Below are 27,853 nucleotides of genomic sequence, written 5' to 3' on the forward strand. Positions count from 1 at the left end.
TTTCCTGTCAATCTGGTGTCTTGCTTTCTACCTTTAAAGTGCATAACTGTATAATTAGAGGAAAGGTATTTTTACCACATACAGGGTCATTATTGAAAACAGAGCATGGTATTTTAACACAAAAAAGGTATTCAATTAGCTCTCCCCAAACATTTCAGAAGTACATTTAAAAGGAGTTTAGTATATTTTAAAAATTGTGAGCACAGAAATGCTTTGCCACCGTCTCACCCCGTATGACAAAATGGCAAGATTCTTGTTTTTTTTACAGCATACGGAATGTATACATTTTTGCAAAATCACATTTAAATTTATAACACACTGTAATTTTAAAATCAAATTCATTCTTAAATTTAAATGATTATATGGGCCAAAAGGCAGTGACTGGGCATAGTTACAGGGCATACCCCATTCTAATAAAAATAAAAGTTCAGTTTTCAAGGTTTCCCACCGAAATTACTATATTGGTCTTAAGTAGGCAGTATACTTCGTAAGAAGTAGAACTTTTTGAGCAAAACGAAGCAATGAGAACAACTGAAGAACAAAAAGATGCGGTGTTGTGTGTTTGTACGGTGCAGAAGACGGCCTCCAGGGAGAACGTTTGGAAAACTTCTTTCTTGTTCTCCAACCTCCCCCTCTCAGCTATTGGTCCAAATATCACATGGTTGGTTACGTCACGGTTGAGGGTTCAGAGGGCAGACTTCACATGCTAATGTACGGAGAGCCAACGCCATTCTCTCTTCTGTAGAGATGAGAATTCTGTGAGTTCCCACATGTTTGATGAATGGTGCTACTCGTTTCAGTAAGTCATCAAAACGCCTAGCACACATTCGGAAAGAAGAGAAAGTGGACCCTCTCATCTAAACTCCGCATTTGCCAAATGTACAGACAAAATCTCCATACTCTGTCCTACTCTGATTTAGAGGGCGAACGTACCATCTCCTTCGCCTTCTTTTTTTCTTTTGCATAGCTAGATAAACTAAAGCCACTTTAAACACTTTAAACTTTTTGTTTCGTGTTGTGATCTTGCGTAGCCCTTCTATTTATACATCCATGGTGTAGCCGCGAATCTGGAGGTCTGGGCGAGATTCCAGCCCCGGTTAATAGCTGCCTCGTAATTATTCACGCCCCAGCGGCGTGGAGTGACTTTAAACGGTGCGGCGTTCTCACTGAGTATACCGACAACAGTGTTCATGGACATGTTCGCCGGTGGTTCTCAATCCGGAAGTACTTTCTTCTTACTGAGTATACTGCCAGCTTTAGTCCTTACAAACATTATGTTTCGTGCATTCTGCCTGATGTTAAAACAGCTAATTCAGATAAACCTTCACACAGTTATGCAATAAACCCTTCAAATTTGGGCCTCTGTCATCTTCTACTCATCTTTTAATTTCCCTGCTTGTGGGCCCACAAATATTAATTCTCCCAATTGCCAACATCTCCTTCAATCAAATCAAACACACTTGAGCTAATCACAACGTGCTTTCATTGTTCACAATACCCAATTGCAAATTGCAGATTAAATAATTAATCTTTGGCAGCGTCAGCTCATAACTGTTAAGTTTTCTTTCTTTCTGCGTTTGCTCTCATTTTCCACTCATTGTCATAATCCCTTTTTTACTTTTAGCTCTCAACTCATAAAGAGAAAACCCTCCTCTCTATCACTTTTTGCCCAACTTGTCCACAACCCAATAAAGTTAAACCAAATTATTATTTGGTTTTTACACCAAATAATGATTTTAAAGGTTATTTGGTGTTAAAGCCAAATAATAACTTGGATTTAATATTAGTGGGCTATCAAATTACATTTATTAACAGGGATGTTGAGTGATCTCTTAAAGGCTTATGAGATCTGATCATTAACAGGTTTGCTCTATTCAGAGGCACTGTTTCTTGGCCCTTTTCCACAATCCCTTAGATGGTCTGTCATTACAAGCTGTCCCTATCATGTATGTGAATATTCTGGTTGTTGTGCTTAGTTTTTTGTCAGTGTTTTGCATGACTGAATCTTTTATGGTAAATGTATATCCGCACACTGGATTACAGCTCCCAATATTTTATCGACTAAAAAGCAAAGCAACGTTTCAACCCAACAGGGTCTTCATCAGGCAAAAAAAAAAAATAAAAAAAATTTAGTCAATAAAATATTTGGAGCTGTTATCCAGTCTGTGGATATCCATTTTCCTCCAATCTTCACATGTACTTTTATCCTGCACCTGGCCAAATAACTGGTTGGATGTGCACACAGCTACTCTACTGTAAGTCTTTTATGGTGACATTTAACCACTTTTCAGTAATGACAGAAGTTTCTCAATGATATGGTTTTTCAATAAAAACATGTCACGTATCTTTTAACAAGGGAAAACACTGTACATTGTACAGCAGTCGTAGCTAAGAAATTCTAATAAAACAGGTCTGACCTGTGATGTCCATGATTTGCAAATTTGAAAACTTGGAAAGAATGAATTTTATCTGACTCTGATTTTCAGGTGCATTATGCTGTTTATTTTATAACATTCAAATGAATCAAGGTTGACAGGTAAAGTGTAAAACAATAACACCTGAGGCACTCTGCATTTCTGGAATTCCTACGTGGGCATAATTAGTTGTGGGACGTACTGAGCCCCCAAATAAAAACTGCCCTGCTTATGTGTGGGTTTTTGTGAGATTCCTGTTCTTCTCTCGGGCACCTTGTAAAGTACTGTGCTTAATAGTCTGTTACACAACACAGAAACCTGTTGAGGGACTCCACGTTGCAGTAACAACAGGAAGGATAACAATTTTAACCCAAGGAAGAAAATATTTTACATACATTCAATTAGAAGTCCTGTGTTTTTTTGCTTCCTTTGTTGTTGTGCTGTTCACATTCGCTTTCAATAATTTGACTAGACATACAAAAAAAATTGTCTGGTTTTGCAATGGCCTGAAGGCTTGTCACACATGTTTTGGTCTTAGTATACCGGTCAGGGAGCTTACCTGGAACATGTTCTTACAGATTTCTAATGGTAATTGCAGGTTATGATAATAACACATTTTAAAAAATGTTGTATTTGCATGTAGCGCATGTACCACATGAAATTTGCATTTTGACATTATTTCACATCCCTTTTGGGATAGAGTTTGTACATTTCTTAATCTGTAGAAGAAACAAAAAAAAAAGAATATAAATTAATATTCAACACTGATGTCATTGCAGGTGTACACTACATAGGTGATCATTCAAAGATCTTGTTTATAATAAGATCTACTTCTATAAGTAGTTGTAAATATTTTATTTCAAATTCCTCTGACATAAAATGTGATCTGAACAGTCAAAGCTGTTTTGGATGTCGACATTTTTATTTGAACCATTTATTTATCTGTGTATTGTAGTACATTTTAAAAAAGCTGCATAAAATCTATGTCTTTATTACTAGTATTGTTGTTGTACACAGTACTCCAACTTTTAAAATAAATACAGTACTGTGCAAAAGTCTTAGGCACCCTAGTTTTTTACATATAATATATAGTATATATTTGGTCTTAGATGTTTATTTTTTGTTTTCTGAATTAGTGTGTCAGTAGAAAAGAGCAAATCTGATATTTCCAAACATTAATTTTCCAAAAAATGAAATTTTACAGAAACATTTTTGTATTTTGTTAAATAAAGTAATATTTTAAGTAATAGACTACTTTTCAGATAAAAACTTGATCAAGGGTCTCTGGGATTACCTGGAGAGCCAGAAGCAAGCTAAACAGCCAAAAGTCTGCAGAAGAATGTGGTAAGTTCTCCAAAATGCCTGGAACAACTTATCAGCCGATTTTCTTCTAAAACTGCAGGACAGTGTACCTACGACAATTGATGTAGTTTTAAAGGCGAAGGGTGGTCACACCAAACATTGATTTTATTTAGTTTTTAACTATTTACTGTTCTTTATATTATTTTTTTATAACCTTTCATGTCATTATTTTTGAAAGCATCTTAGCTGTACAGCATTTTCTCCTACAGGTGCCTCAGACTTTTGCACAGTACTGTTACTGTTTTACTGTTTAAAACATCTCATGTAAATTGAATTAGTTCACAGACTTGTGAACTTGTATTTACTTGTATACTAACTTTCATCACTTTGCTCTGTAGTATTTAATTGTGTTCCTCTATTTCAGGTTATTCATAATGTTAGTATTACTTATTATGCTCACAGCAGTCTGTCAAGGGGCATCATCCATGAAACACTATAGTGCAGTTATATACACAAGGTAAGCACAAAAAGATAAGCAAACAATTGAAGATCTTATCAAATTATTCATATCATAATTTGCATAGTTTCTAATAGGTGATTTCACTGCTAACTGCAAGAACTATTACTAAATCAGCATTAAAAAGAATGTCCTCCAAGATAACAGGGTCATTTACAAAAAGAGTGCAACACACAGCACAGTTTAAAAAATAAATTCAGCATACTTTTCCACTCAATTAACATAATCCACAAAACAAAATAATGTACATCTTCTCACATTTTAATGCATTTATAAAGTAAACTACCCCCGCAGTCCTGCACATGTCAAATTACGCAGGACAAGGTGTTGAGTAAGAGGCAGTACCAAGCCCACAAAGCCTCCTTTTCATGGGAAGCCTGGTTTGTCACTTATGTCCCCCAATTAAAATTGGAGGAGGAGTGCAGTCTGGGCCACACCTTCACAAAGTGGCCAGTGCATGGTAAAGGCTTCAACAGAGGAAAGGAAGACTTAGAAGTCTCCGCCTGTAGACAAGGAGGCGGAGAGTCTCCCTGTGATGTACAGTATTTATAGGGCAGCAGATCTGACCAACAGCAGAAGGAGAAACACACAGAGAAAGGGAGGGAGAATCACCCCAGAAGCACAACAAACAGGTGTGTATGTAAGAGGAACACAATTCTTGTGTTTGATGACTATTCTTTGTGAATGAGTGTGGAATTTGCGGTAGCCATGAAATGTCAATGATTGATTGATTGATTGATTGATTGACAATTAGCCACTGACTGAAATGGCGTCCTGGTCAGTGTGTACTTACCGAGGCAGAACTTTGGTTTATAGTGCGCAGAGATGGACAACAAATGCATTATATCCAACTGTGTACAGCAGTTCATTTTTGTCATAGACGCTACTCCTGTGCTTCACTGCCGCAGATGGGGACCTCAGCATCCCCAGTCGAATAATTCAGTTCATCTGTATATTCCACCTCTCCTCAGCAGGAGGAATGTTTCAATTCCAGATCTCAAGAGAATTGACTTTGTCTTTGTAGTTCTATGACAAAGATATTCAGTGTGTGTGTGTGTGTGTGTGTGTGCGGGAAGGGGGAGAGAAGCATTACAAAAAGTACATTGTTGTGCATTGTTGGAAAGCGTAAACTTATTTACAAGTCATTCTGCACTGTTTGCTTCCACTGTGGATTCAGTACCACATCCAGCAGTATAAATCTGTTCATGAACTGGACAGGTTTGTAATTTTTAGAGCAAAAGGATAAAAGTCTACTGCAGGATCAGTGCTCCCATTCTCACAGACAGCATACCCACATGTGCATAAATTAAAATGCGATTTTTGTTCTCATTACAGTTCTACAACCAAAAATCATCATGGCAAGTAAGTCCGTTTTTACAAAAATGCCATTTTCCTTTTCAATGTACAGTGTGATGTAGTATTGTCTGGTAAGGACACATATTTTCATTGGTGGAATATCTCTGAACTACTGAAAGTGTATTTTCCCGGTTCCACCAAACCATTTCATGTCATTCATTTATCAGCTGTAAAGTCATATTGGTAGTTTTTGTGTTCATTTTCACCACGGCTCACAGCTTGTTCCAGGGAAAAGGAATGAATCGCCAATTAATTCCCATTTGATTTTAGTAATAATTTCTGCATCTGTATTTTATTACCAACGCTATTTCGAATTTGGGGTTTTCTTGTACTGTATACGCTGTGTGTCCAATCAGGCGAGAGCTATAAGAAAGAGTTCCTGGACGCCCACAACGCGTACCGGGCCAAACACAAGGTTCCGAGCCTGGCGCTGAACCAGGACCTCTGCGCCTCAGCCCAGGCCTGGGCCGACCACCTGCTGTCCATCAAAACCCTCCAGCACAGCGGCTGCAAGAACGGCGAGAACCTCTTCTACTCCTGGAGCTCCGCGACCCAAGCGCTGAACGGTACACGAGCGGCCGCTTCCTCCCCGTCGGCCAACTGCGAGCGTTCGGTTTTCTGGCTCCTTTCTCTCCTCATTAAAATGTTTTGCTTTTAAAGTTAAGGAGGTCTTCCTGGTGGCAGGAGCTTAGTGAAGAGCTCACGTGTCCGGTCTGGACTCATGGGTTTTTGGGTGTTTTGCAGGAAAGGACCCAGTCGACAAATGGTACAATGAGGTCAAAGACTACGATTTCTCAGACCCAGGATTTCAGTCAAATACAGGTCAGTGCGCAATGCGGCCGTCTAAATAACTTTCATATATGCCCACAAAATTCTCAAGTTCATCTGCATGATGGCAATTCAGCCTGAAAGCAAGCCATTTTGAGAAAACTGGCATTTTAGAGACTGAATTAACTCCCTAGATCAACATAATCACATATGCTTAGATCTTAACTTGGATACTAAAGTGATTGTTCAAAAGTCTCCATGACGGCTCATGTCACCCTTCAGTTAGTATATCAGCCCTTACTTATTACTGACCCAGGGTAAACAAAGAGGCAGTAAAGTCATATTATACTCCTTTTAAAATTGTATTGCTCCTTCTAAGGTTGGAAGGGTTTTATTATTCTCCAGTCTGAGCCAGATAACAGCGCCCCCTGTTGTTTCCCACAGGACATTTCACCCAGGTGGTGTGGAAGGAGACTAAGGAGGCTGGAGTGGGCGTGGCCACCGATGGGAAGACAGTTTTTGTGGTGGGCCAGTACAGCCCTGCAGGCAACATGACCAATGAGGGCTACTTTGAGAACAACGTCCTGCCTGCAGGTAACCCAGCTGTTATCATGGAACACACCTGCACTGCTTGCATTTGCACAAATGCATAATGTCCTGCTTTCTTTGCTTTTTTGCTGATTCTGACAAAATACGTTGGCCTTTAGTGACACATATTGTAAAATACTGTTGTACCAGCAGATGCTTTTACTCAGTAAATTACTAGAGGGATATTCCAGTCTTAATCTGTGCACCAAGAACCATCTAAAAGACCAGTTTTTATCATAGCTAGACACCATGATCGAGCTATTCTATTTCAGATGTTCCATTTCCATTTAGTGGGTGAGGGATATCACCATTTTTGAGCAGGCTTCCTTCATTAGTAGCTAAAAGCAGCAATCCACACACAACGTAGCATTTCTTACTTCTGAATCTACAACTAATTGCTATACTAGGGAGCCTGCCTTATTGCCAGTGTTGCCTTATTGCCAGCAAAACTGCCAATAAGGCAATAACCAAGCCTGAACGCAACACCCACTCACACAGGCGCGCACGCACACACGCACGCACACCCTGACACACACATATGCATGCACACGTGCATGCGCACACATGCTCACCTGACTTCTTTTTATTGTTTCTCTCTAGCTTAACAGGCTGTGCATTTTACAGTTGCCGGAAGCAAAGGGGAGAAGGAGCCCAGTGCTGGTGCCCCAGACCCCTCTACGCACACAAACCCTCTCTGCTCTCTGCTATAACGCTGGCTGAAGCTTTTGATCCTCACCTTACTGATCCGCCTTTCAGAATAATTGTCACATGCTTCTGTAGCTTTTACTAGTGTATTACAGGCATTTAGTTATGCTTTCTTATGAATCAATGCATATTCTTTCACGTACACAGTCATCCGCATATTACCTACTATAAAAAAGTTATGCTTCTCAAGACAACAATAAAAATGGCTGCAGTTTTTCCTTAAAGTGGCTTAGTGTTTTTGCTTTATTTCCCCGCGAACATTTTCTTCTCCAACATCTTTAACAATTTATGGATGATATCCTGGAACAAAATACCTTCTGGCACCTAAGTTGAAAGACAAGGTAATGGGAAGTAACAGTTCCAAAACACTGTGCAGAATTTAAAACTCTGCTACCCAACAACCTGCTAGCGTGCAAATAACATCATAGTTTCTCTAAAAGGGAAAACCTTTTTTCAAATAAATGTGTCTGCTCCAAAATGCAAAAAAATAGCAGTATCAGAGTTAATGGCTTCAAAAAAAGTAAAACAGTCAAATAAAGTCATACCTATTGCAGGGATACTGTTTTTCTCTCATGCACATATTATCAGATATAGTCAGGTGCAGTGGACACCACTCCAGTCCTTCCTTCCCCAGGTGGGAGTGAATAAACGTTGGTCCTCTATGATGCAATTATCTGAATTCAGCTGGATTGTGTTTACATTTGAGTGTATTTGAAGTTCATGTCATATTTTGAATAAAAGAGGAAATGCTGCATGATAAAAAGCCACGGAGGATGGTGGAGGAATGCTATCTTTTCCCTTCGTCTACAGAGACAGGGGGAGGACACTGTGCAGTCCAGGTGCTGTGACACCACAGTTTCAGCCAGTCAGCTTTCACTGCAACACACAGTGATGTGAGGATTGAGGGAAATGTGTTTCATTTTCCAAACCCAGCAGTTTTAACTGATAACACCCTCGTTTAATGCGCCCCACTCTGAATACCGAACGCAAGTGCATCAACAGTTAAAACCCCTCACTTTTCCAACATGCAAAATAAATTCATTTCATTTCATTTTGTAATTATTATCAAGAATATCAATTGTCAGTTAAATCGGGCAAATTTGTATATTTGCTAATTTGCAAACTGTTGGATCGACTTTTACCTAATTGTACAACTCGAAACCAGAATAAAATTAATACATTTATAACGTTACAGCAAATATTCACGTCTAATGTAAAGACGAGGTTCAACTACCTTAAAACAATTAACAAATGTTATAGACATGGACAGGTTACAGTCACACCAGGAATGAATGAAAGAAAATAACCAAACCACAGCATGTTTGTCCGAAAATAAACCAAGGATGTGCCAAGGCTGATATTCAAAAACCAAAAGACTGCAGAATATTTCTTAGAAAAAAAAGCCTTAGATAAAATGCAGAATGCCAGACCTAGATGCAAAAATATACTTGACTTCTTAGTATATTTTATTTAGTGAATGAGAGGAGGGGGGAGGGGGGTGCACACCCCTTCTTCTCCTGAGCTGTGCATAATGACCAGGGAGGATTAAAGGAATACTGATTTCTTCCCTTGTATAAGTATTGGTTCAGTTGAATCTGCAATGCAACACATATTTTTAAAGTTACTGATAAATGAACACTCTCTCCTTGTGAGCATAATGGCGACATCACATATTAAAGATTTTCAGATCTTATTTTGTGAGCTACTGTGTGGAGACACTAGATCAAGCAATAATTAAACCAAGTTACAATGTCAGCAGTGACATCGGTCATCCGCTCTATTTTGGTATGGCCTGCCCTGAATGTCAAACATAGTGCCTATAGCTGTATTAACCAATTTTTTGTAAGGTACATAATTGAATGAGTATGAGGACTGCCAACATGGGGTTTCCCCTCACCCATCTCATGTCCTGGAAGTTTCCAAGGGCCCGCAAATGGTGACTGAGGTTCCTGACAACACATTACAGTCTATCACAGCATTTCCAGAAACAGTTGGGTGGGATCTGAATAGTTCAGAACTTTATTCCAATACTTGGACTTAGAACTTGGACTAGTACATAGTGCTCCCTCAACATTGCCTGCCTGACAGACAGGATGCATTGATACTCATTTCATCAATTTCTTGCATAACATCATCAGGTTCTAGGTCAAAGGGAGTTCTCAAATCTTATGCTTCATCATTAAAATGGTGGCACATTCAATTATTCATACTAACTTTCAATGTACTCTCACTAGGGGGAGACCTTGTACAGCCAATTTATTCTGTCCTCTGTTCCTGCTGCAGCCACCGTGTGTCCCCAGTGAGTCACTTGTCAAATTATGGAACTTCCTCGAATCTCAGTCATCAAACCATACATGTCCATGTCGTCATCCACTGTCTAGCACAGAAAACATTTTATAGCAGTTCAGACAAACGTACAGTGCTGTGGTTATGTTATATTTCTCTCTCAATGAATGAACAACATGGAATAAAAGTACAGAATTCAGTTTGAAAAAGTTCCACAATTAGGTGATTAAAAATGCTACATGCATTTAAAGCAGTTTCCATCAGATGGTTAATCTACAGTGTGTCTAAAATTGCGGAATTGTGGAATTGAGTGTGTGTGTGTGTGTGCGCGCGTGCGTGTGTGATGAACACTACTGCAGGAACACTCACTACAACATTATCCAACAAAAGGAAAAATACACCAGTTTTGAGCCATTCCTCATTGGCTGGAAATGCTGTAAAGTACAAGCAGGATCCTCCATGAAGGCTTGTGTATTAGCCCTAAAGGTGGATTCTCTTTGGTGAAAGACACTCGCACAGTGATCCACCCCACAGCTGGTAACCTGGTCTTCTGACGACAGGCACACTGTAAATACCTGTGATGGCACCGGTGTTTTGGATCCGCTAAGAGAACTCAAAATGGACGCGGTCCTCTCCTCTAAAAAAACAAAACACACATGCAATGAATGCCAGTATAGCCTCGTTTGTCCTGATTCATGCTAACCCCCTTTGACGATAGAGATGAAGTCAGTGTGCTGATGCCTTGAGACTTTAATCGGCTCAGCAGGGAACAATCTGAGCTGTCCTCAGTCTGGGTGGCAGAGTTCCGCAGATAAGCTAAGGCACGTGTCTACCTGGGAACATTACTACACAGATCCGAGGGGATCCGTGACTGTACAAGCAAACGTCAACTATATTATTCGCAAAAGAACGTTCGGCGAAAATTAAAAGCGTTCATGACAACAATGTGAAACATTGTACCCAGATTAGCCAAAATGCTACTTTGCATTGATAGTGCCAAGCTTGAAACAAATTCATTAGTAAGACTTATGTGTTACTTATTAAACTGAGCCTTGCTGCTTGAAAAAAGGTAGGATATTGCAATAAGAGGTATTTAAATAAACTGATTCATAAAATCACCCAAGCTGCCTACCATGGTAGATGTCCTCCATATCTATGCAGTAATAGCCCTAGTTATGCAAGACAAAAATAGGTGTAAAGTTAACCACGACACAATTAATAGCACACTTAGAATTCACCTCACCAAGCAGATGTCCAAAAGCCAATTTTGAAAATTGTTTTTGAGAGACCAGAGGGAACAGAAAAATACTGTGCTCCAAAGTTTAATTGTCTGTAATAAAGATTATCAATCTAGAAAACTGCTCTCAGCGCAACAATAGCTGCATCATCAAGCTCCCTGAAGGAGCTGAAGAAAGGTATTCCTTTGTACTGATGAAGAAAGCAATTTCAGAATGTTTCACATGAAGACTAACTAATTGTATTCAGCATTATATCATCACATATAGATTATGATTATAAATTGATTATGAATTTCCATTCCATTTTAGGAAATAAAACCATCTGGGTGAATGAACAATGGTGTGCACTAGCAGCCCATTAGCATCCAGTTAGCAGATAATAAAACATGGGAAACATGTTTTATCCTTTTAAAATATTGCTGAATTTCAAACACTGGTCTCAGGATTTATTTAGGATAAGAACGATACCCCTCAGGAATATAAACCAACACTGGTCTGCATGGCTGTCACACAATATCCAGTATTGTCTCTCCTGTGTGAAGAGGAAGTGAGCAATTGGTGAGCAGACGGTTTTAGCAGGAAGTGCTGCCTGAGGGGAGGGCGGGAGGAGGCGGAGCTGCAGACCTTGCTTTGGGTGAAGAGTGAAGGCTGTTATTGGCGTTCCAACTCACGAGACTGAAAAACACAGTAGATTAGGCCCCCAGGTACATGAGCGTTGGCGCGCTTACACAGAAAAACAAATTACTGATTTTGGCGGGGAGTCTGCTGATTGGTTGCACATGCAGTGCGGCAGCTGCGGTTGGACAGTCTGTTTTTAAACAGGAGCCACCGTTGAAAAGTCACTTCATTCTCCCCCACCACACTGACACAAGGAGGAATGTCAGGCAGCCAGAAACCTCTTGTGACAGGCTAGACAAGCTAGACAGGGGATGGAAAAGCTGAAGAAAGAAAATAAATGTAGCACTGGTCTGTGGGTACATAGGATGCAGTAGTGCTATACTGATTCTGAACACTAATTGTTCACCCTAACAGTATACTTGCAACACATATTATCGTGTTTTCCTTTGGATTTAAAGTGCAATTTCAGTAAAACAAGCTGCAATTTCCATTGAAACAACATGAGGAACAATTATCTTGAATTAAAAATGATCTTGAATGAATTTAGACAGCTTATTTATTATTATTATTATTATTATTATTATTATTATTCAATTGTGAACTGTACCCAATTGCCACTCTTACGGAGGAAATGGTGATTTTGAACATAATTTATTTAAATATACATCTACAGTAAGAAACGTAAATCTAAATTAAGTACGTGGATAGTAACAGCAATAATGACTGTCATCTGATTTTATAAACCACAGCAGGAGTTTTCAACAAGCCTTGATCCAGGGATGCCCACCCAGGCTTAAAGGCATCAGGGGGCCCACCATAATAAGTTAAAAGGGTTATAGTTAAAAAAAAAAAAAAAAAGTTTCATAAAGAGCAAAAACTGGTGGTGGTGGGGGGGGGGTGGTGGGGGGGGGTGGTTGTGCTTGAGAGTGCAATCATGGACCCCCTAGGGCACCTCTGCAGACCCCCTGTTGAGAACCCAGGATCTACAGTAATAACGTGCACGGTAGCTGCAGAGCTTATGGCTGTGCTGTTCTGCATCTTCAGACTTCACAGTAACGCAGATGTGTCCTTTGTAGTTATGCAGAGCAGCTCATTTAAGTTCATTTCCTCCCGAGGATTGCAGTCGTCGGCGAGCAAGAGCGCCGCTGCCTGAGAAGCAAGCGTCCACATTCATCAGCGTCAAACAGCGAGGCCACTTTCCTTCGTCCCGGCAGCCAAGACAGGGACAAGAGATTTGCAGGGTGAGCACATGCGGGGGACAGGAAGATGATCAGATTTGGAGTCAGGGGGGTGCGGTACCTGCCAAACGCACTTTTCCAACAACATCCCCTTCTCCCCACATCTCTATTATTTATCACACACCAGTTTTTACCCTACTGCGGAACCTAATTCACTCTTCCCTCTGTGGATGGAGTGCTTCCTGATTAGGTGTGAGGATTTGTACTGAAGCTGGGCATACAAAGATAACAGCACATCGATGGGGAGTGAAGCCTCAGGGAAAGGGCTGCGGTGGCAGCTTACCGGCATAGAAGTGGTGCTGTGGCGTGTAACATAATCTGCAGGACTCATTATCGACCTCTCTCCAGGGCAGCGCTGGCACCAAAAACACAGCTGCTCCCATCCAGCATCAGCCTGCAAACCCAAGCCACACCCTGGCAATGCCTACCCAAAAGGCCATAATGCACCCTTCCCCCCCACCCCAAACTCTACCCTCAGAGCTGCAGAACACACTTCCTCTCCCCATCCTTCCCCACAATTCCCTGCATGTATACTGATACACATCAGAAACACCCAGCTAGCACTGGCCTGATTTCCTTCATACTACCCGACACACTGAACTGTGGTTGTGCCGCATGCTTACACATGCAGAAGGAAGGAGGAACTAAGATAAAAAGGAACCCTTGTTCAAGGTGCTATTTTTAAACGCTATTCATGCAGGAAAGATTGTTTGGTATCTTTTCCTCTTTCACCACCAGAGATGCAACAATGATTGTAGAGCCAACTTTATAAATAAAGATACTTCAAATTTAAGGCGTGCTCATCTTAAACCTCTCCCTTCTCTGCCCCAACTCACTGTCATTGGCAGATATTCTGGCCTTTCTTTTCTGACAGGATGAATTATACATGAGCTGCAGCAGTGGAAGTATGGGAGCCAGCAGTGGAAACAAACCCCCAAGAGATCTGAGGGAGGGGAGATGGAAGTCTGCATGATACCATTAGCAGCTGGGTGGACCCCACCCACCCACCAGCAGCTCCTTTACCCCTTAAGAGGAGCTGTCCATCAACATGCTTCTGTGTACCTTTCTATACAAGCTAAGCATCAAGGGAAAATGCCCACGCTCGCACCAGAGTGAAGAGTCCATACAGCCGAGCTCAAGCATGGCCATTGTACCTATGACAATTGGTGGAAATGTTGCTGGGGGGTGGTGTTTGTGTGGTTTTTTTTAAGGTTTGTTTGTTTGGGTGTTCCTGCTTGATGCTGAATGAAATCAGAATCTCCCATTTTGTCTCTCAGTAACAATGAGATGCAGGGAGTTACGTCCTGTGGGAGTGACAGACTCCTTTCATGTGGTTAGCAGCAGCAGCGGCTAATCTTACAACATACATTCCTATTCCTTATCCGGCCTGAATTTTACTGTGAACTACAATTTTGACACAATGAAGAGAACGTCAGGGCTGAAAAATCTAAATTTTGTTGAGGTTTACATAATGCCAATTTTACTTTTTGAATTTTGAAAAAAAAAAAAAACATTTATTTCAGGAGCTGCAAATGTGTTGGCTATGACCATTTCAAATATATTCTTTCCCTGTGGAGCTGAAAAGGAGTTTGGGTGTGCTTCTGTGTACCGTGTAACAGAGCAGGTTGACCCAGTTTGAGCTCTTCAACTGTTGCTCAGTGTACGTGGACCAACAGAATGTCAGTGGCCTACAGACACGCTTGCACTGACCTGCGTGGCTGCCAGAATGATGCCACGTTCCATGAAATGCCATTGTTTTTCCCAGTTGACCCCAAGTACCGCAAGCAAAGCCTTTCCATATCCCCACAGACAGCTAAGCGAGGTGCTTGTCACGAGAATGAGGCTAGACCAAAAGCAATCTCTTCCTCTAAGATTCACCGCATTCTCACATCCTCTTTAGGAATCTTTTCACAGAGGCTGACATCCAGCAAACCTGAGATTCGTTCAGGGATCATCCCAGAACCTGCCACCAGCTGCTCACCTTCCATCTCACCACCCCAAAATACCAATGGCGGTGTAACCTGAATTTGCTGAGCACCCCAAGTAAACCCCCATTCCCAGTTGAGATTACTGGGGATAACCCCCCGCCCCGCCCTCTACAAACATCCCCTCTGCCCTGTTGGCGCACAACAACTGCACCCACGCCGGAGATATGTCATCATTCCCACGGCATACCACTCCACTGCACATATTAACTATTAATACCCTGCCCTCATTCCAGCACTTTCTGCTCTTTGAACTGCTGCTGACATCAGACTTCCTCAGCCCTAAACCACAGCCTATGCTCTCTCCCTACAAAGCCGCCGTATTCACAAGTCACTGTACATATATTTGAATGCGCTTTGCATGTGAGTGCTCTGTGTCCCAGCTATGCTGTTGTAAGAGTGCTTGGCTGCAAAGAAATTCACACGCTCATGAAGATCGCATTAATGGTTTGGCCCCAATCACTTGGCTAGCGCTTATATTTGTGTATCATATGCATGAGGCTAATGTAGGGTGTCTGTAAGAACAGCGATGTGGCCTTCTCGATGTTTTAAAGTATGTTGTAAAGTCAGGGTAGTTATCTGGCTTGGTTGAAGAGAAGGGGGATGATATTTCTTTTTGATAATGAAAGCTTTAGACACCAGCTGCCGGACAAATCTTGCAGAGTAGTGTTTTTTATATCCTCATGGCACAGTGACACAACTGTTTAATCAGCAAGTCTGTGTTAAGTGGAGCAATGGCTGAGCTCCCCGTGTCATTAAACAAACTCTTCTGTTCAATGTTTGAGTCCTACAGGCAAGGACAAATATTTGAAATTACTTTAAATTGCTAAACCTTGAGAAGCACAAAGTTAACGTATAAATTAACATGTTCTATATGTGGCCATCTCATCTAGCTTCTCTGCCGTGATGATTACTGTAAATGCATTGTGAGCACTGGCCCATTTATGCTTGTTCTGTGCCATACTGGCCAACTGTGCTCTATCCCATCCCATATTTGAATGCATGTAAAACATTCAAAAATTTCCGTTGACTCTGGTTATGGCACACAAGCCCACCTTTTTCCAGTGCCAATCTGCAATGCCATTATGAAAAATCTCTTATCTTCATCTCTAAATTAGAGCCTTACCAGAAATGCTGATGCACCACTTTGCTGACAGCATTGCTTTGTTCGAAGGCCAAAATTATTAACCTTACAGAACAGTCTACATTTACAGTGGATTTATGGAGATTTTTCAGCCCTGAAACTGAGAAAATATTACTCCAAATATGACAAAACTAGTTATTTATAGATTTGTGATGTCATCCAGGAGATTGACAAGTGGATGGAAATTCAACCTAAAGGCACTAAGCCAAGCTCTGGAATCATTTATCTTTTTTTAAATAACAAGCAAAACAAATCATAAAAAGGAAAAAATAAGAGATATTCCATTGGAGGTAAACGAACAAGAAGAACCCAGCCAAGGGGGGGACATCATGGGGACATTCGGTAACGTCCATATTTTGTCCCCTGAAAGTTATGACGTAATATTCCATTGGGATGTCCTAAGAACAATATTAGTCATAGGAAGGTCACTGATTGGTTACGATATGATAACATCTCTTCCTTTGAACAATGTCCTGTGTCGGCCAAGTGTCATTTGAGAGGATATTGAAATGCAAGTTAAAAACCCTGCAGGTCATATGATACACAAAACTTGGTGGCCGTAGTAAAGTAGGATTCTTAAATTGTACCTAATGTCATCTGGTACTTGTGCGTTCCCCTCTGAACTAACCAGGCCTACGGTTCTCATCCATTGCCTTTCAGAATTTTACTGGCAATTGGGATGGCAGAAGTATGCCATCCATCAAGTTACTGCTTGGCGGGGCACGGCCATACCTATACTGCACTGAGAGCTTGCCACTTTTCAGGGTTTCCTACAGAAGTAATCATAATGACCACAGACTCTCATCCCTTAAGAACATTGCTTTCTGTACCTTCTGACCTCAAGCATACAGAATTCAGATACTGTACAACTTCATATGTTCGCACAATAAAGGCCCAGACTTGGGATTTTTTTTTGCATTTTTCTCCTTCTTTTTCCTGCTGATTTCATTGTAACAAATGCTCCTGCCCCACAATCAATAATTCACAGCATTGGACATTCAGCTACATCTTCTGCCAAAACCTACAAAGTAGCCTGATCAAAGTAACCAATAGCAGAATACTCACATACACAGGCAAAATGGACATTTAAGGAAGTGCTCATGTGATGTTATTTCAGCCAATAAAACAATTTACTGGTTGCCATCTTTGTTTTTTGTTTTTTTTGTGGAGGCTAGCTTGCTTGCTAACTAATAATTGCCAAAAAATTAAAACAATTTATTCTATATAATCTTTGTGGGATTCATATTTATTAAATTAATTCTTTATCATTTCAAATGCAAACTACATATAATATTGTTTCCTTATTAGAGATGGGTATCATTTAGATTTTGACGATCCAGCTGCTACAACAATACTTTTTAAAATAGATTACCTGAGCTAGTAGTCTACATTCTTTCAAATAAAGAACAAACAACGACATTAAAGAACATTGTTTTATTACTGCAAAGGCAAGTCCTATTTGGGTCAAATACAGCCACAATTTTTATAGTTTTGCTTTTGGTATTTTGACCAAGTATAACGTAAACTAGTTTGCTAATGGCACCTGCTGTCACTGACATAGTCGACAGAGCGAGTGTAACGTTATTGAAGATGGCACCAAAATGAAACATCGACATCTGTGTTGCGATTCAGTCCAGTTGGTACCGGTTGTATGGGAACCGGTGCCATAGAGCTACCAAGTTTCTGTACCCAACCCTATTCATGACTCAGAAGGCTACATGAATACATGGTAGCCCTAAAACCTTGGCCTACCACTACAGGCTCTGCCCAGCCAGGGCCTTGTTCTGGGGGCCTGCCGCTGGGTACTGTTGGAGTCTTTTCATAGCAACGTTACACACAGCAATCAAAATGATCATGCATTCAGGCATGATAAATGACGGTCACTTTGACCATTCATGGGCATTTAAGTAAGTGTTAATAACTTTATTTCCTCATGCATTACATTATAGGCATCATGCAGTATTGATATGCAAATTATATCAGAAAATTCATTACATACGTTTTGAAAAAGTCACGGGGTGGGGGGTGGGGGGGGGGTGGATTTCATGACAGCAGTTTTATTGATTCCTTATAGTGAAATTGGTCAAATTCACCTCTCTGATAACTACTACTGTTTAAGTAGGCTACTGTACTATAGTTGTATGCTTTTAAATGAATGTTAGTTAGGCCTATAGATAATCTTCTGACATACAAACAATTAGTCGGTCTATCGTGTATAAACTAACCCATTAAAAACACTAACCGTAATCCATTCAAAAATATGATAAACACTTCCATTTATTTGTAATTCATGGTAAAAGGAAATATAACTTGAATCCAGGCCTATGTGTTTCCTTGAGCTATAAAGTATGTGTGTTTGCATGTATGCATGTGTATGCATCTATCTCACTAGAATTAATTATCTATGGTTCATGACTTTAAATGCATTATTATTATCAGTTACGAATAACAAACACAGCACAAAAAGTCATTATATCTCAATAAAAAAACATACAAAAATGCCAAGTCACTCATGCATAAAGCAAAGCACTCATTCCAAAGCAATGTTACCCAATGTTTCCTAAATTATTTTATGCGCACAGGTTTGGAAGTTCTTTTGACAATAAACATACTCTCAAAATGAACAGAACTGCATTGAAGCTGACAGTAACCGACACAGGTTTGCCACACGAGTAAAAGAATAATGACTTTGACTGTTGCGCAGACTGAATAATACATAATCACGTGAGTGCATGCATCAACGGTAGGACATTTCTCCTCATTATTCAAGCCATGGATAAATGCTTCAACCAAAGTACCCACGCACTGCTTGAACACTTGAACGTAGATCTTGCTGATAACAATAAAGAATACATAATCACGAAAAACCGTGTCTTCTGAATGTGGAAACAGGATATTATGGCTGTTACCATCATAACCATAAGAACCACTGATCTACGCTGGGTTTTCAGCAGAGAACCATATGCATTTTGGGAAATTAGTAAGTATTAGGACGTACGTATTCCATTAGTGTCATACTGGCTAAATGAATACCATTTCAGACAAAAGATTGCAATTTATCGCATGTGATTGAAATTTATAGCATTATGCATCGTGTCAATTGTAATGACATCCTTCATGTTGAATCTTTCTGGATACTTTGTTTCAGTTTCAAAATAGGACATTAATCCATTAATCCAGCTACAAATATACTATGGCCAATAATAGCCAATAAATCAATGCGTTAAAGACAAAATGGAACATACTCCCCTCCTGCTAAGACGTGCTCCCACGTAGGCTATGTAAAAATTAAAAGCATCGCTAGGTACCTGGGCATATTGTAAATATATCGGAGGACTCGTGAATAATTACGATATTTCTATGAGCCACTGGCGAGTCTTGGTGTCAGAAAACATGTTGCGTTCTGTCGGAAGATATTGCGGAAGCAAAATGGGTTAGTATAGATTTCTAATTGGTGCAAAATGGTTGGTTTCGAAAGACCAGCCAATAGTTGCAAAGATTTAGAAGGCGGGCTCATAGCTCAGTCAAACGGTCAAAGTCTAGTGCTATATAAATACCGGGAAGTCCTTCCGTGCGAACAGTTGCAGGAAAAGCGGGTTGGAAACGGGATTGTGTGTTTTGACATTGGTAGTTACCATCTAGCTCAAAATGAGGGAAATTGTGCATCTCCAAGCAGGACAATGCGGCAATCAGATTGGAGCAAAGGTTCGTATTTGAATTATTATTTTATTAGCTTACACAGTCGGTGCTTTTCATCTGAATGTATCCGATTTGGCGCGAACTGACGAGCTGATTTGTTACATAGTTCGCAGGCATGTCTATACGTATACATTCGATGTAGATCATATAACTTAGTAACCATAACTATATAGTGTTATTGCGATTTATATTTTTTTATTTTCGGAAAGAAATAAATTGAGTAAGATGGTTTGAGAAGTCTAGCCTATACGTCATGCTATGTCTGGGTTGGGTACTGCATTGCGGGTGAGCGCAGTGGTTGGCCGCCTTCCTTAAAATAAGTCCGTCATCTAACAAATGTGATAGATCTTATAGATCTTATACGGCTAATTCCGTGCAGAGTGATATTTTATTGAACCATATTTGATTATATTTGCAGTGTTATATGTTGTAATATCCTGTAATACTAAATGTGGCCTCATAATGGGCCTATAACAAAAGTGTGCGCAGTAAAGGCGGTACTGAGCAGCCCGGTTTCTGTGAGTGACGTGTGAAAACCTTTTCTTTTTTTAACTATAGCCAATGGCAACCAGCCAAAGGGCGGTCAAAGATCAAAGATTGCGTTGAGCGATGGTGTACCGGAACGCGCAGATTTATTTTTATATATAATTTGCCTAATTAGACTAGGAATACATGTCTAAATTTATGATATAGTGACTGAAATGATCGTCTTTATTTTTATTGCAGTTTTGGGAAGTGATTAGTGACGAGCATGGCATTGACGCCACTGGCAGCTATCATGGTGACAGTGATCTCCAACTGGAGAGGATCAATGTATATTACAATGAAGCATCAGGTGAATACATTTTTTATTCTTTTGTCATGAAGTACATTTCAAATTTTGGTAGCAGTCTCCGACTGCTAAATGCTGTTTTATGACCCAGATTTTGTGTATTAGGTGGCAAGTATGTCCCTCGTGCTATCCTCGTGGACCTGGAGCCTGGAACAATGGACTCTGTTAGGTCTGGTCCTTTTGGGCAGATATTCAGACCCGATAACTTTGTGTTTGGTAAGTGGGCATTTGCCATTTTTTGCTGCTGTCTTTTGTTCATTGCAGTTGAGAGGTTTTGTGTACTAGGGCGCCCCCACCTGTCTGCACTTTGCTACTGCTGCTGTTGCTTCGTGTACAGTGACTCCTCAATTTTTTTAATGTATGTGTTTTGTGTTTCCGATATTAATGGGAGGAGAAGCTGACCTGACATAGGGCTGCTTGTGGGCTGTTTCATTTAACGTATGCAGAATTTAAGTACATTTATGCACTTCAGTTGTAATGGAAAGGACATGTTGGGGAATACAATATTTAAGGTGGTTTGCAACAGTGATTTTTAAATTACAATGTACAAAGTAATAATTGATAATGAATTAATTGGAATGTGTATTGTGCTGGTGCTCCTGCAGGTCAGAGTGGTGCTGGGAACAACTGGGCAAAGGGCCATTACACTGAGGGGGCAGAGCTCGTAGACTCGGTCCTGGATGTGGTGAGGAAGGAGGCTGAGAGCTGTGACTGCCTGCAGGGCTTCCAGCTGACTCACTCCTTGGGTGGGGGCACAGGCTCTGGCATGGGCACCCTGCTCATCAGCAAGATCCGCGAAGAGTACCCCGACCGCATCATGAACACGTTCAGCGTGGTGCCCTCCCCCAAAGTCTCGGACACCGTCGTCGAGCCGTACAACGCCACGCTCTCCGTGCACCAGCTGGTGGAGAACACGGACGAGACCTACTGCATCGACAACGAGGCCCTTTACGACATCTGCTTCCGCACGCTGAAGCTGACCACGCCCTCCTACGGCGACCTCAACCACCTGGTCTCCGCCACGATGAGCGGCGTCACCACCTGCCTGCGTTTCCCCGGCCAGCTGAACGCCGACCTGCGCAAGCTGGCCGTCAACATGGTGCCCTTCCCCCGCCTGCACTTCTTCATGCCCGGCTTCGCCCCCCTCACCAGCAGGGGGAGCCAGCAGTACCGCTCCCTCACGGTGCCCGAGCTCACCCAGCAGATGTTCGACGCCAAGAACATGATGGCCGCCTGCGACCCGCGCCACGGGCGCTACCTGACCGTGGCCGCCATTTTCCGCGGACGGATGTCCATGAAGGAGGTGGACGAGCAGATGCTGAACGTGCAGAACAAGAACAGCAGCTACTTCGTGGAGTGGATCCCCAACAACGTCAAGACCGCCGTCTGTGACATTCCCCCACGCGGCCTCAAGATGGCCGCCACCTTCATCGGAAACAGCACGGCCATCCAGGAGCTGTTCAAGCGCATCTCAGAGCAGTTCACCGCCATGTTCAGGCGCAAGGCCTTCCTGCACTGGTACACCGGAGAGGGCATGGATGAGATGGAGTTCACCGAGGCCGAGAGCAACATGAACGACCTGGTGTCCGAGTACCAGCAGTACCAGGACGCCACCGCCGAGGAGGAAGGAGAGTTTGAGGAGGAGGAGGGCGACGAGGAGCAGGCCTAAACCCCTCTTGTGTGTGTAAATTATCTTCCAAGTTGTAATATTTCACTGTCAATGCCAAATTTTTTTTTCATGTCTGCTTTTGTCATGTCTGTTTTCTGCTTTGTTTTCTGTTCAAAAACTGGCAACATAAAAAAATAAATAACTGAAGCTGTAAAATTTGGTCTGTTCTCTATCTTAATGCTGATATCCATAATGATGTGCTAGGAAATGTGAAGAATCAGGCTTCCGAAGAGATCTGTCTGTAGGGGTGGGTGATGGGATTTAATGTCTTCACTGGTATAGTTTCAGCCATGATATGCTTTGTGGATTATGTTTATCATCAAACAATGGTAGTAATGGTATTTCAACCAGTGGTGGCACATTTCTTCAGTATACTGAAGTAGAACTGCAGTGAAACTGCATTATGTCTTCGTCGCTCGCTGCTAGGCACATTGGGGAATGGGTTTGTGGTGGTACGGTAACTACAGAAATACCACGGTAACCATGGATTCTTGCTATCAATGGGTAAGAAATGCAATTCTATGAATAAACCAAATTCATTTGGGTGACCCATTGGCCAACGGAATATTTGGTATCAAGCAAAACATGTTAATTGTTCATAATTTAGATTTAATAATGGACTGAAATGCCAGCCCTGATCTCAGCAAGTACCGCCTCAAGCTTGGTTGATGAAGCTGACTTCAAACAGCAATGAATTATCAGTGAACAGTATGCTCTGGATGGTTTGCCAGAGAACGTGGTGCAAAAATTGAAAATGGGGAAATGTGAGGTCTTGCGAAATGGTTGCTGCTGAGGAATCCTTGTGTGCAAATTAAGTACGTGAGGTGATCTGGCGTCAGAGACCTGCTTCACGAAGACAAATCACGGCCTTGACCCCTACGATACGTGGACAAACCATTCAGTGTCATCTTTCTCAGCTGCTTTTCTACATAATACACTTGCTACATGTGTTGCAGTTCCCCATGTTTTTTTTTTTTTTAACCTTATCCACACAACCCACTTCTCCTAAAGACTGCATGGTTGCTAAATCTAAGCTGCTCACAGCTGATTTAACCTTTGCAGAGAGCCTTTCTGACCGCAGTTGCATTGCTGCTGTCCCAGCTGACATTGCATTTTGAGGTTTGCGCAGTTTTACTCTTCACGTTTCTTCAGGGTCATTGACTGATCTTCAGTGCTTGAGACTTTCGTGAAGACTTCTGGTGGACCTCTGTAGATCTGAATAGTTATCCCTTGTTCTGTTCCCTGCAGCTGTTTCCGTGGTGATGATAGGAACAGCTGAGCAGACCACACCACTTGAACCTGACAGCTGGTTGTGGGCATGAGATAACCTTTCACCACGGCACCAGTAGCTTCACAAAGTAAATTCCCCTGGCCCATGTAGCATGCTACGCCACTTTCAGGGGAAAATAGCTATTCTAGAGTTGTGAGAGGCAGCATAAGACTTCTATAACCTTTACTGTTTAGCAGACAACCTTTTCGAGAGTGACTCAAGGTTAAGTAGTTCAGAATAAGGGCCTCTTAATTGTTCAAAACTATGCCCACCTGATTGATCCTGTAGCCGTTGTTTTAGAAAGTCCAAACCTTTTTAATTAGCAACTGGTTTACACTAGGTCCTTCTGGAGAGGTGACCCCTGCATTGATTTACATATTTTAATAGTTTGCAGGATGTGGGTCTGGGTGGCCGGCCTGTTTTCCTGCTTATCTGAACAGTCTGCCTTGACAGCACATTCATTGCCTGATGCCCACAGGAGCTGTACCCTTAAATCAACAGAGAAAAAATAATTTCCTCTACATCAGTGATCTCCATTCCTGGACTTGGTAGGCTGCATGGCCTGCTGGTTTTTGTTTTCAGCTTAATATCAGCAGCCAATTCAGCCCCATGAAACCAGGTGAGATGAGGTAACTGTAATCAACTTATTTAATCAAGTGGCGAGAAACAACAAAAAACCAGGAGACCCTGCAGCACACCAGGACCCGCAATGAAGATTACTGCTCAAAATCGTATCCAAGAATTGTAAATGACCTGCAGGTGGCCAGAGTTCCGAAGAGCATGACAGTGGCAATATTCACCATAGAGGTCACGCTCGGAACACCACTTTATATGAACCTAGTAATTAATACTGGGTAGCTTTGCTTGTGGACATGGTAAATGGACTGCATTTATATAGCGCTTTTATCCAAAGCGCTTTACAATTGATGCCTCTCATTCGCCAGAGCAGTTAGGGATTAGGTGTCTTGCTCAAGGACACTTCGACACGCCCAGGGCGGGGTTTGAACCGGCAACCCTCCGACTGCCAGACAATCGGTCTTACCGCCTGAGCTATGTCGGACATGGCCACCCAGCTCAGTTAATCATACTCTGTTTTACTGAAGAAGATTTTTAACCTGATGGGGAAGACAGTATTAGATGCATGTCCAATCATTCACTTATAGATTGGCAGACAGAATGGGCTTTACAAGGATTTTGTTTAGATGTGCTGTTATCACTGTGCATCATTCCAAGTAGTGGTTCAACGTGTTCTATTTGTCTTTCCACACATTGTATAGTACCGGGAATGGTATATACAGTGCATGTATTGCCATGCCACAATCACACCACCACACTTGTTATAACTTGCCATACTCCCTGTATTAAAAGTGATAGACATATTCACCTTCTGCATTATAATTAACAATCCATTCAGTATTGATAAAGTTTACCATGTAATATGTTATAGATGCTTTTATACATTTTGGAGAGAAAAACATTAAAAAATGACTGGTGTGGAATTACTGAATTTAACTGGCGGAGATGAAGTTTGAATAAATGTCCAATAACAGAATCATTTAAAGACTTGTTTACTGCTTGATGTCACAAAGTCTGCATTTAATATCCCATGTATAATAGCAAATGGAGAATGGTTGCCCTCATGTGGCAAGACTGCCTATTGTAGAAAATCCAAAGGTTTAAAATCAACTTTAGTTGATTAAAAATAACAACGACAAAAAACATGCCTCTCCCTTGTGTAACACATAATATTGATTGCCAGTGTTCAGTCAATGATTTGACTAGCCTTTGATTTGAACCAGCTCCAGAGCAGCGACTTCTAGAAACGATTAGTCCAAATCAGTCTCATCCTCACCAGCAGGTGGCGCTGTAGCTTATGCAATCCGACGTTTCCACAGGAAGTAGGATAGGATGCTTGTGGTCAATAGCAGCAGAGTCCAGCAGCACACCTTCTTCACCTGCCATTCCAGGTCTTGTTTCTTGCTGAAGCGTACAATGAAGCCAGACTGACAGAAAGGACACACAAGGAAAAAGGTCAAAGGAGACCTTAGTGGAGATAACTGATAAATCCGTGGTAGTTGCTCAAATTCAAGTCTGTGGGGGGTTTCAAATATGGAATTGAATTTGATTGTAACACATTGTGTGGGGTTATGAAGGAACTATATGAAACCAATTCAGTCCAACTAAGTTTCCCTGACAGGGAATGCCAAACCTGTATCCTAAAATGATACATGTACTCTTTTTCACATACAATAAATAAACTAGCTTTACGTGCTACTCTGTCTCACCATAGAGTTTTCCAAATGCGCCATCACCTTTTAATGTTCTTTCTAACTCAACCTGAAGTTAGGTCAAGAGGAAGTGACTTACCCATCCGCCCTTGTCCCTTAGCTCAGGGCAAATGACCCGCTCCACGTACTGCCCGACGCACTCTTTTAGCTCGGGCAGGACTCCCTGCATGCCCCTCTCATGGCAGTGCAGCGCCATCTGGCCCGCCAGTACGTACACAGACAGGACGGCGCTCCAGGCCAGGTCTCGCTGGCGGCCCCCGGAGGCAGATTGTTTGAAGTGCTCGTCCAGCATGGCGAGCAGCATGGGGCAGGCTGAGCGCTCGGTCACGTCCTGGAAGATGCGCGGCCACCGGCGGAAGAAGATGGGGAACTTGAGGAGCAGCTCGTCGCCGGCGTGCCTCAGGGCGGCGGTGGCCGCCGTGGGGGCGGGGGGCACGGCCGCGCCCTGTCCCGCCGTCACGTAGTCAATGTAGTCGTGGGCCATCAGGAAAGCCTCCCGTACCAGAGGGTCAGGGCTTTGCAGACCCTGCATGCTGCTGGCCTCTTCCGACTTCCTTACTGACCTTCCGTTCCACGGCATTAACTTGAAATTTCATAACAGCAGTTCATGGACGTCTACATTCTCGGTGCTTCCCTCAAAGGACTCAAAAGCTCCCTTTAAGGTCCCTTAAAATGACTCTTTCCCGGTGGGCGTGGATGTTGATGGAACTTTCAAAGGGTGCAGGCAACCTGCAACAAGAAGTTAAAACAAAATTAAAAATAGATGTTTTTGGTTGAAAATTTTGGATTTTGCAAAGTCACAAACAAGGTGGACATAACCTGAGCCGTCGTCTTGGTGGAGCTGTCCAGATGAACTGTGGCTCGAAGCCCTGTTGGGGGAGAGGGGCTTGGTTACTTGTTTACCTACCCTGTTCAACTGAGACCTGAGACTACCGACCGGCACCGCTCACTTCATTCAGCATACGCGTAGTCCAGCAATGACGCGCGCAGGCAAACGCCCGCTCTAACTACTCACCCTTTTCCGCAGAGACAGGCTGCTGTGTCACGGCACTGGCAGACAAGCAGGGGGAAGGTGGAGCCGCCACTTTGGCCAAACAAAATTTGGCCCGGTCCTGGAGACCCGCTCGACCCAGGCTAATTTTAGCACCCTCAGGGGAAACTGATACTGAATTCCATGCCCACGCGCATGCACCCCCCAGCTCAACCTTGTCAGAGCTAAATATAAGCCACAGCCAATCAGAGCCGGGAGAGGTCATACAACACTTTGTCGTACTCAAAAACAAGAAAGGGCTCTGTTTGCTTTTATACCCACTGGTATAAATAACTCTGTCATAACAGTGTGGCGTTCCTTTAATAACTTCTTGAGAGTAAAGACATGTTTAAAAAAGGACATATTTATACTACATCCCTGACATTTTCAGATCACATGTTTATTCATGAGAACACACAAAAAAATAAATTGTATAATGACATCTTCCTAAATTATTGTTATGAAAATATGTGAAAATATCAGAGTCAAACTGAGTCTCTGGGTTACTACAGTAGGTTCATTGATCCTCCTGCAATTTTGAGATGTGGACACTAGGGGTCAGGATGACCAAGTTGATCAGTGAAAAAGTCAGTGAGATGTAGCAGCGAGCTGTATCCCAAATTGCTCCCTCAGTACTACTAACTTCAGCACTCAGAGAAGGGTTAAATCTATCTGCAGCACTGCTTTAGTAATCAATGTCAGCTTTTATTCATACACACTTTTTTGTTAATTTGATTTCTACTGATCTGCTTTCCAGCACCCTTTAGTGTATTTTAATTCTTTAAACTGAAATGCATTGTTTATTTCAGCTCTCTTTTGATTTATACTTCAACCTTATTTATCATGTTTTAATTTCTACTTTGTAGTGATCTATACCTCCTTAAGCATATTTCAACTGTTCGGGAA

General features: G+C 41.8%; 3 protein-coding genes across 4 annotated transcripts; 2 read left to right on the top strand and 1 right to left on the bottom strand.

Moving 5' to 3' along the window:
• The first annotated feature begins 4,778 nt into the window (after positions 1 to 4,778).
• On the top strand, positions 4,779 to 7,703 carry LOC118206723 (Golgi-associated plant pathogenesis-related protein 1-like). Its single transcript, XM_035379746.1, has 6 exons — positions 4,779 to 4,865; positions 5,569 to 5,595; positions 5,946 to 6,155; positions 6,334 to 6,411; positions 6,802 to 6,951; positions 7,546 to 7,703. Exons 2-6 carry the CDS (start codon positions 5,589 to 5,591, stop codon positions 7,548 to 7,550), a joined length of 450 nt encoding a protein of 149 aa, XP_035235637.1. The 5' UTR covers positions 4,779 to 4,865; positions 5,569 to 5,588; the 3' UTR covers positions 7,551 to 7,703.
• Positions 7,704 to 19,703: 12,000 nt separating this feature from the next.
• LOC118206722 (tubulin beta chain-like) lies at positions 19,704 to 22,511 on the top strand. Its single transcript, XM_035379745.1, has 4 exons — positions 19,704 to 19,864; positions 20,585 to 20,693; positions 20,796 to 20,906; positions 21,296 to 22,511. The coding sequence occupies exons 1-4, from the start codon at positions 19,808 to 19,810 to the stop codon at positions 22,357 to 22,359; spliced, it is 1,341 nt and encodes a 446-aa protein (XP_035235636.1). The 5' UTR covers positions 19,704 to 19,807; the 3' UTR covers positions 22,360 to 22,511.
• Positions 22,512 to 24,920: 2,409 nt separating this feature from the next.
• Positions 24,921 to 27,040, bottom strand: bcl2l16 (BCL2 like 16). Of its 2 annotated transcripts, XM_035379964.1 has the most exons (4): positions 26,933 to 27,040; positions 26,737 to 26,786; positions 25,997 to 26,646; positions 24,921 to 25,632 (listed from the first exon to the last, which is right to left on the bottom strand). In XM_035379964.1, exons 3-4 carry the CDS (start codon positions 26,495 to 26,497, stop codon positions 25,501 to 25,503), a joined length of 633 nt encoding a protein of 210 aa, XP_035235855.1. In that variant the 5' UTR covers positions 26,498 to 26,646; positions 26,737 to 26,786; positions 26,933 to 27,040; the 3' UTR covers positions 24,921 to 25,500. The 2 variants fall into 2 exon arrangements, with proteins under 2 accessions (XP_035235855.1, XP_035235856.1); XM_035379965.1 differs by lacking the exons at positions 26,737 to 26,786; positions 26,933 to 27,040 and adding an exon at positions 26,825 to 26,912.
• Between the last annotated feature and the right edge of the window lie 813 nt (positions 27,041 to 27,853).

Source organism: Anguilla anguilla, chromosome 10 (genome assembly GCF_013347855.1).
Source record: "Anguilla anguilla isolate fAngAng1 chromosome 10, fAngAng1.pri, whole genome shotgun sequence".
NCBI lineage: Eukaryota > Metazoa > Chordata > Actinopteri > Anguilliformes > Anguillidae > Anguilla > Anguilla anguilla.

Coding starts and splice junctions, on each gene's coding strand:
- LOC118206723 (XM_035379746.1), top strand. Junction 6,156..6,333: donor CGCGACCCAAGCGCTGAACG/GTACACGAGCGG, acceptor GGTGTTTTGCAG/GAAAGGACCCAGTCGACAAA. Junction 6,412..6,801: donor AGGATTTCAGTCAAATACAG/GTCAGTGCGCAA, acceptor TGTTTCCCACAG/GACATTTCACCCAGGTGGTG.
- LOC118206722 (XM_035379745.1), top strand. CDS start 19,808: ATGAGGGAAATTGTGCATCTCCAAGCAGGACAATGCGGCAATCAGATT. Junction 20,694..20,795: donor ATATTACAATGAAGCATCAG/GTGAATACATTT, acceptor TTTGTGTATTAG/GTGGCAAGTATGTCCCTCGT. Junction 20,907..21,295: donor ACCCGATAACTTTGTGTTTG/GTAAGTGGGCAT, acceptor GTGCTCCTGCAG/GTCAGAGTGGTGCTGGGAAC.
- bcl2l16 (XM_035379964.1), bottom strand. CDS start 26,497: ATGCCGTGGAACGGAAGGTCAGTAAGGAAGTCGGAAGAGGCCAGCAGC. Junction 25,633..25,996: donor TAAGGGACAAGGGCGGATGG/GTAAGTCACTTC, acceptor CCTTTCTGTCAG/TCTGGCTTCATTGTACGCTT.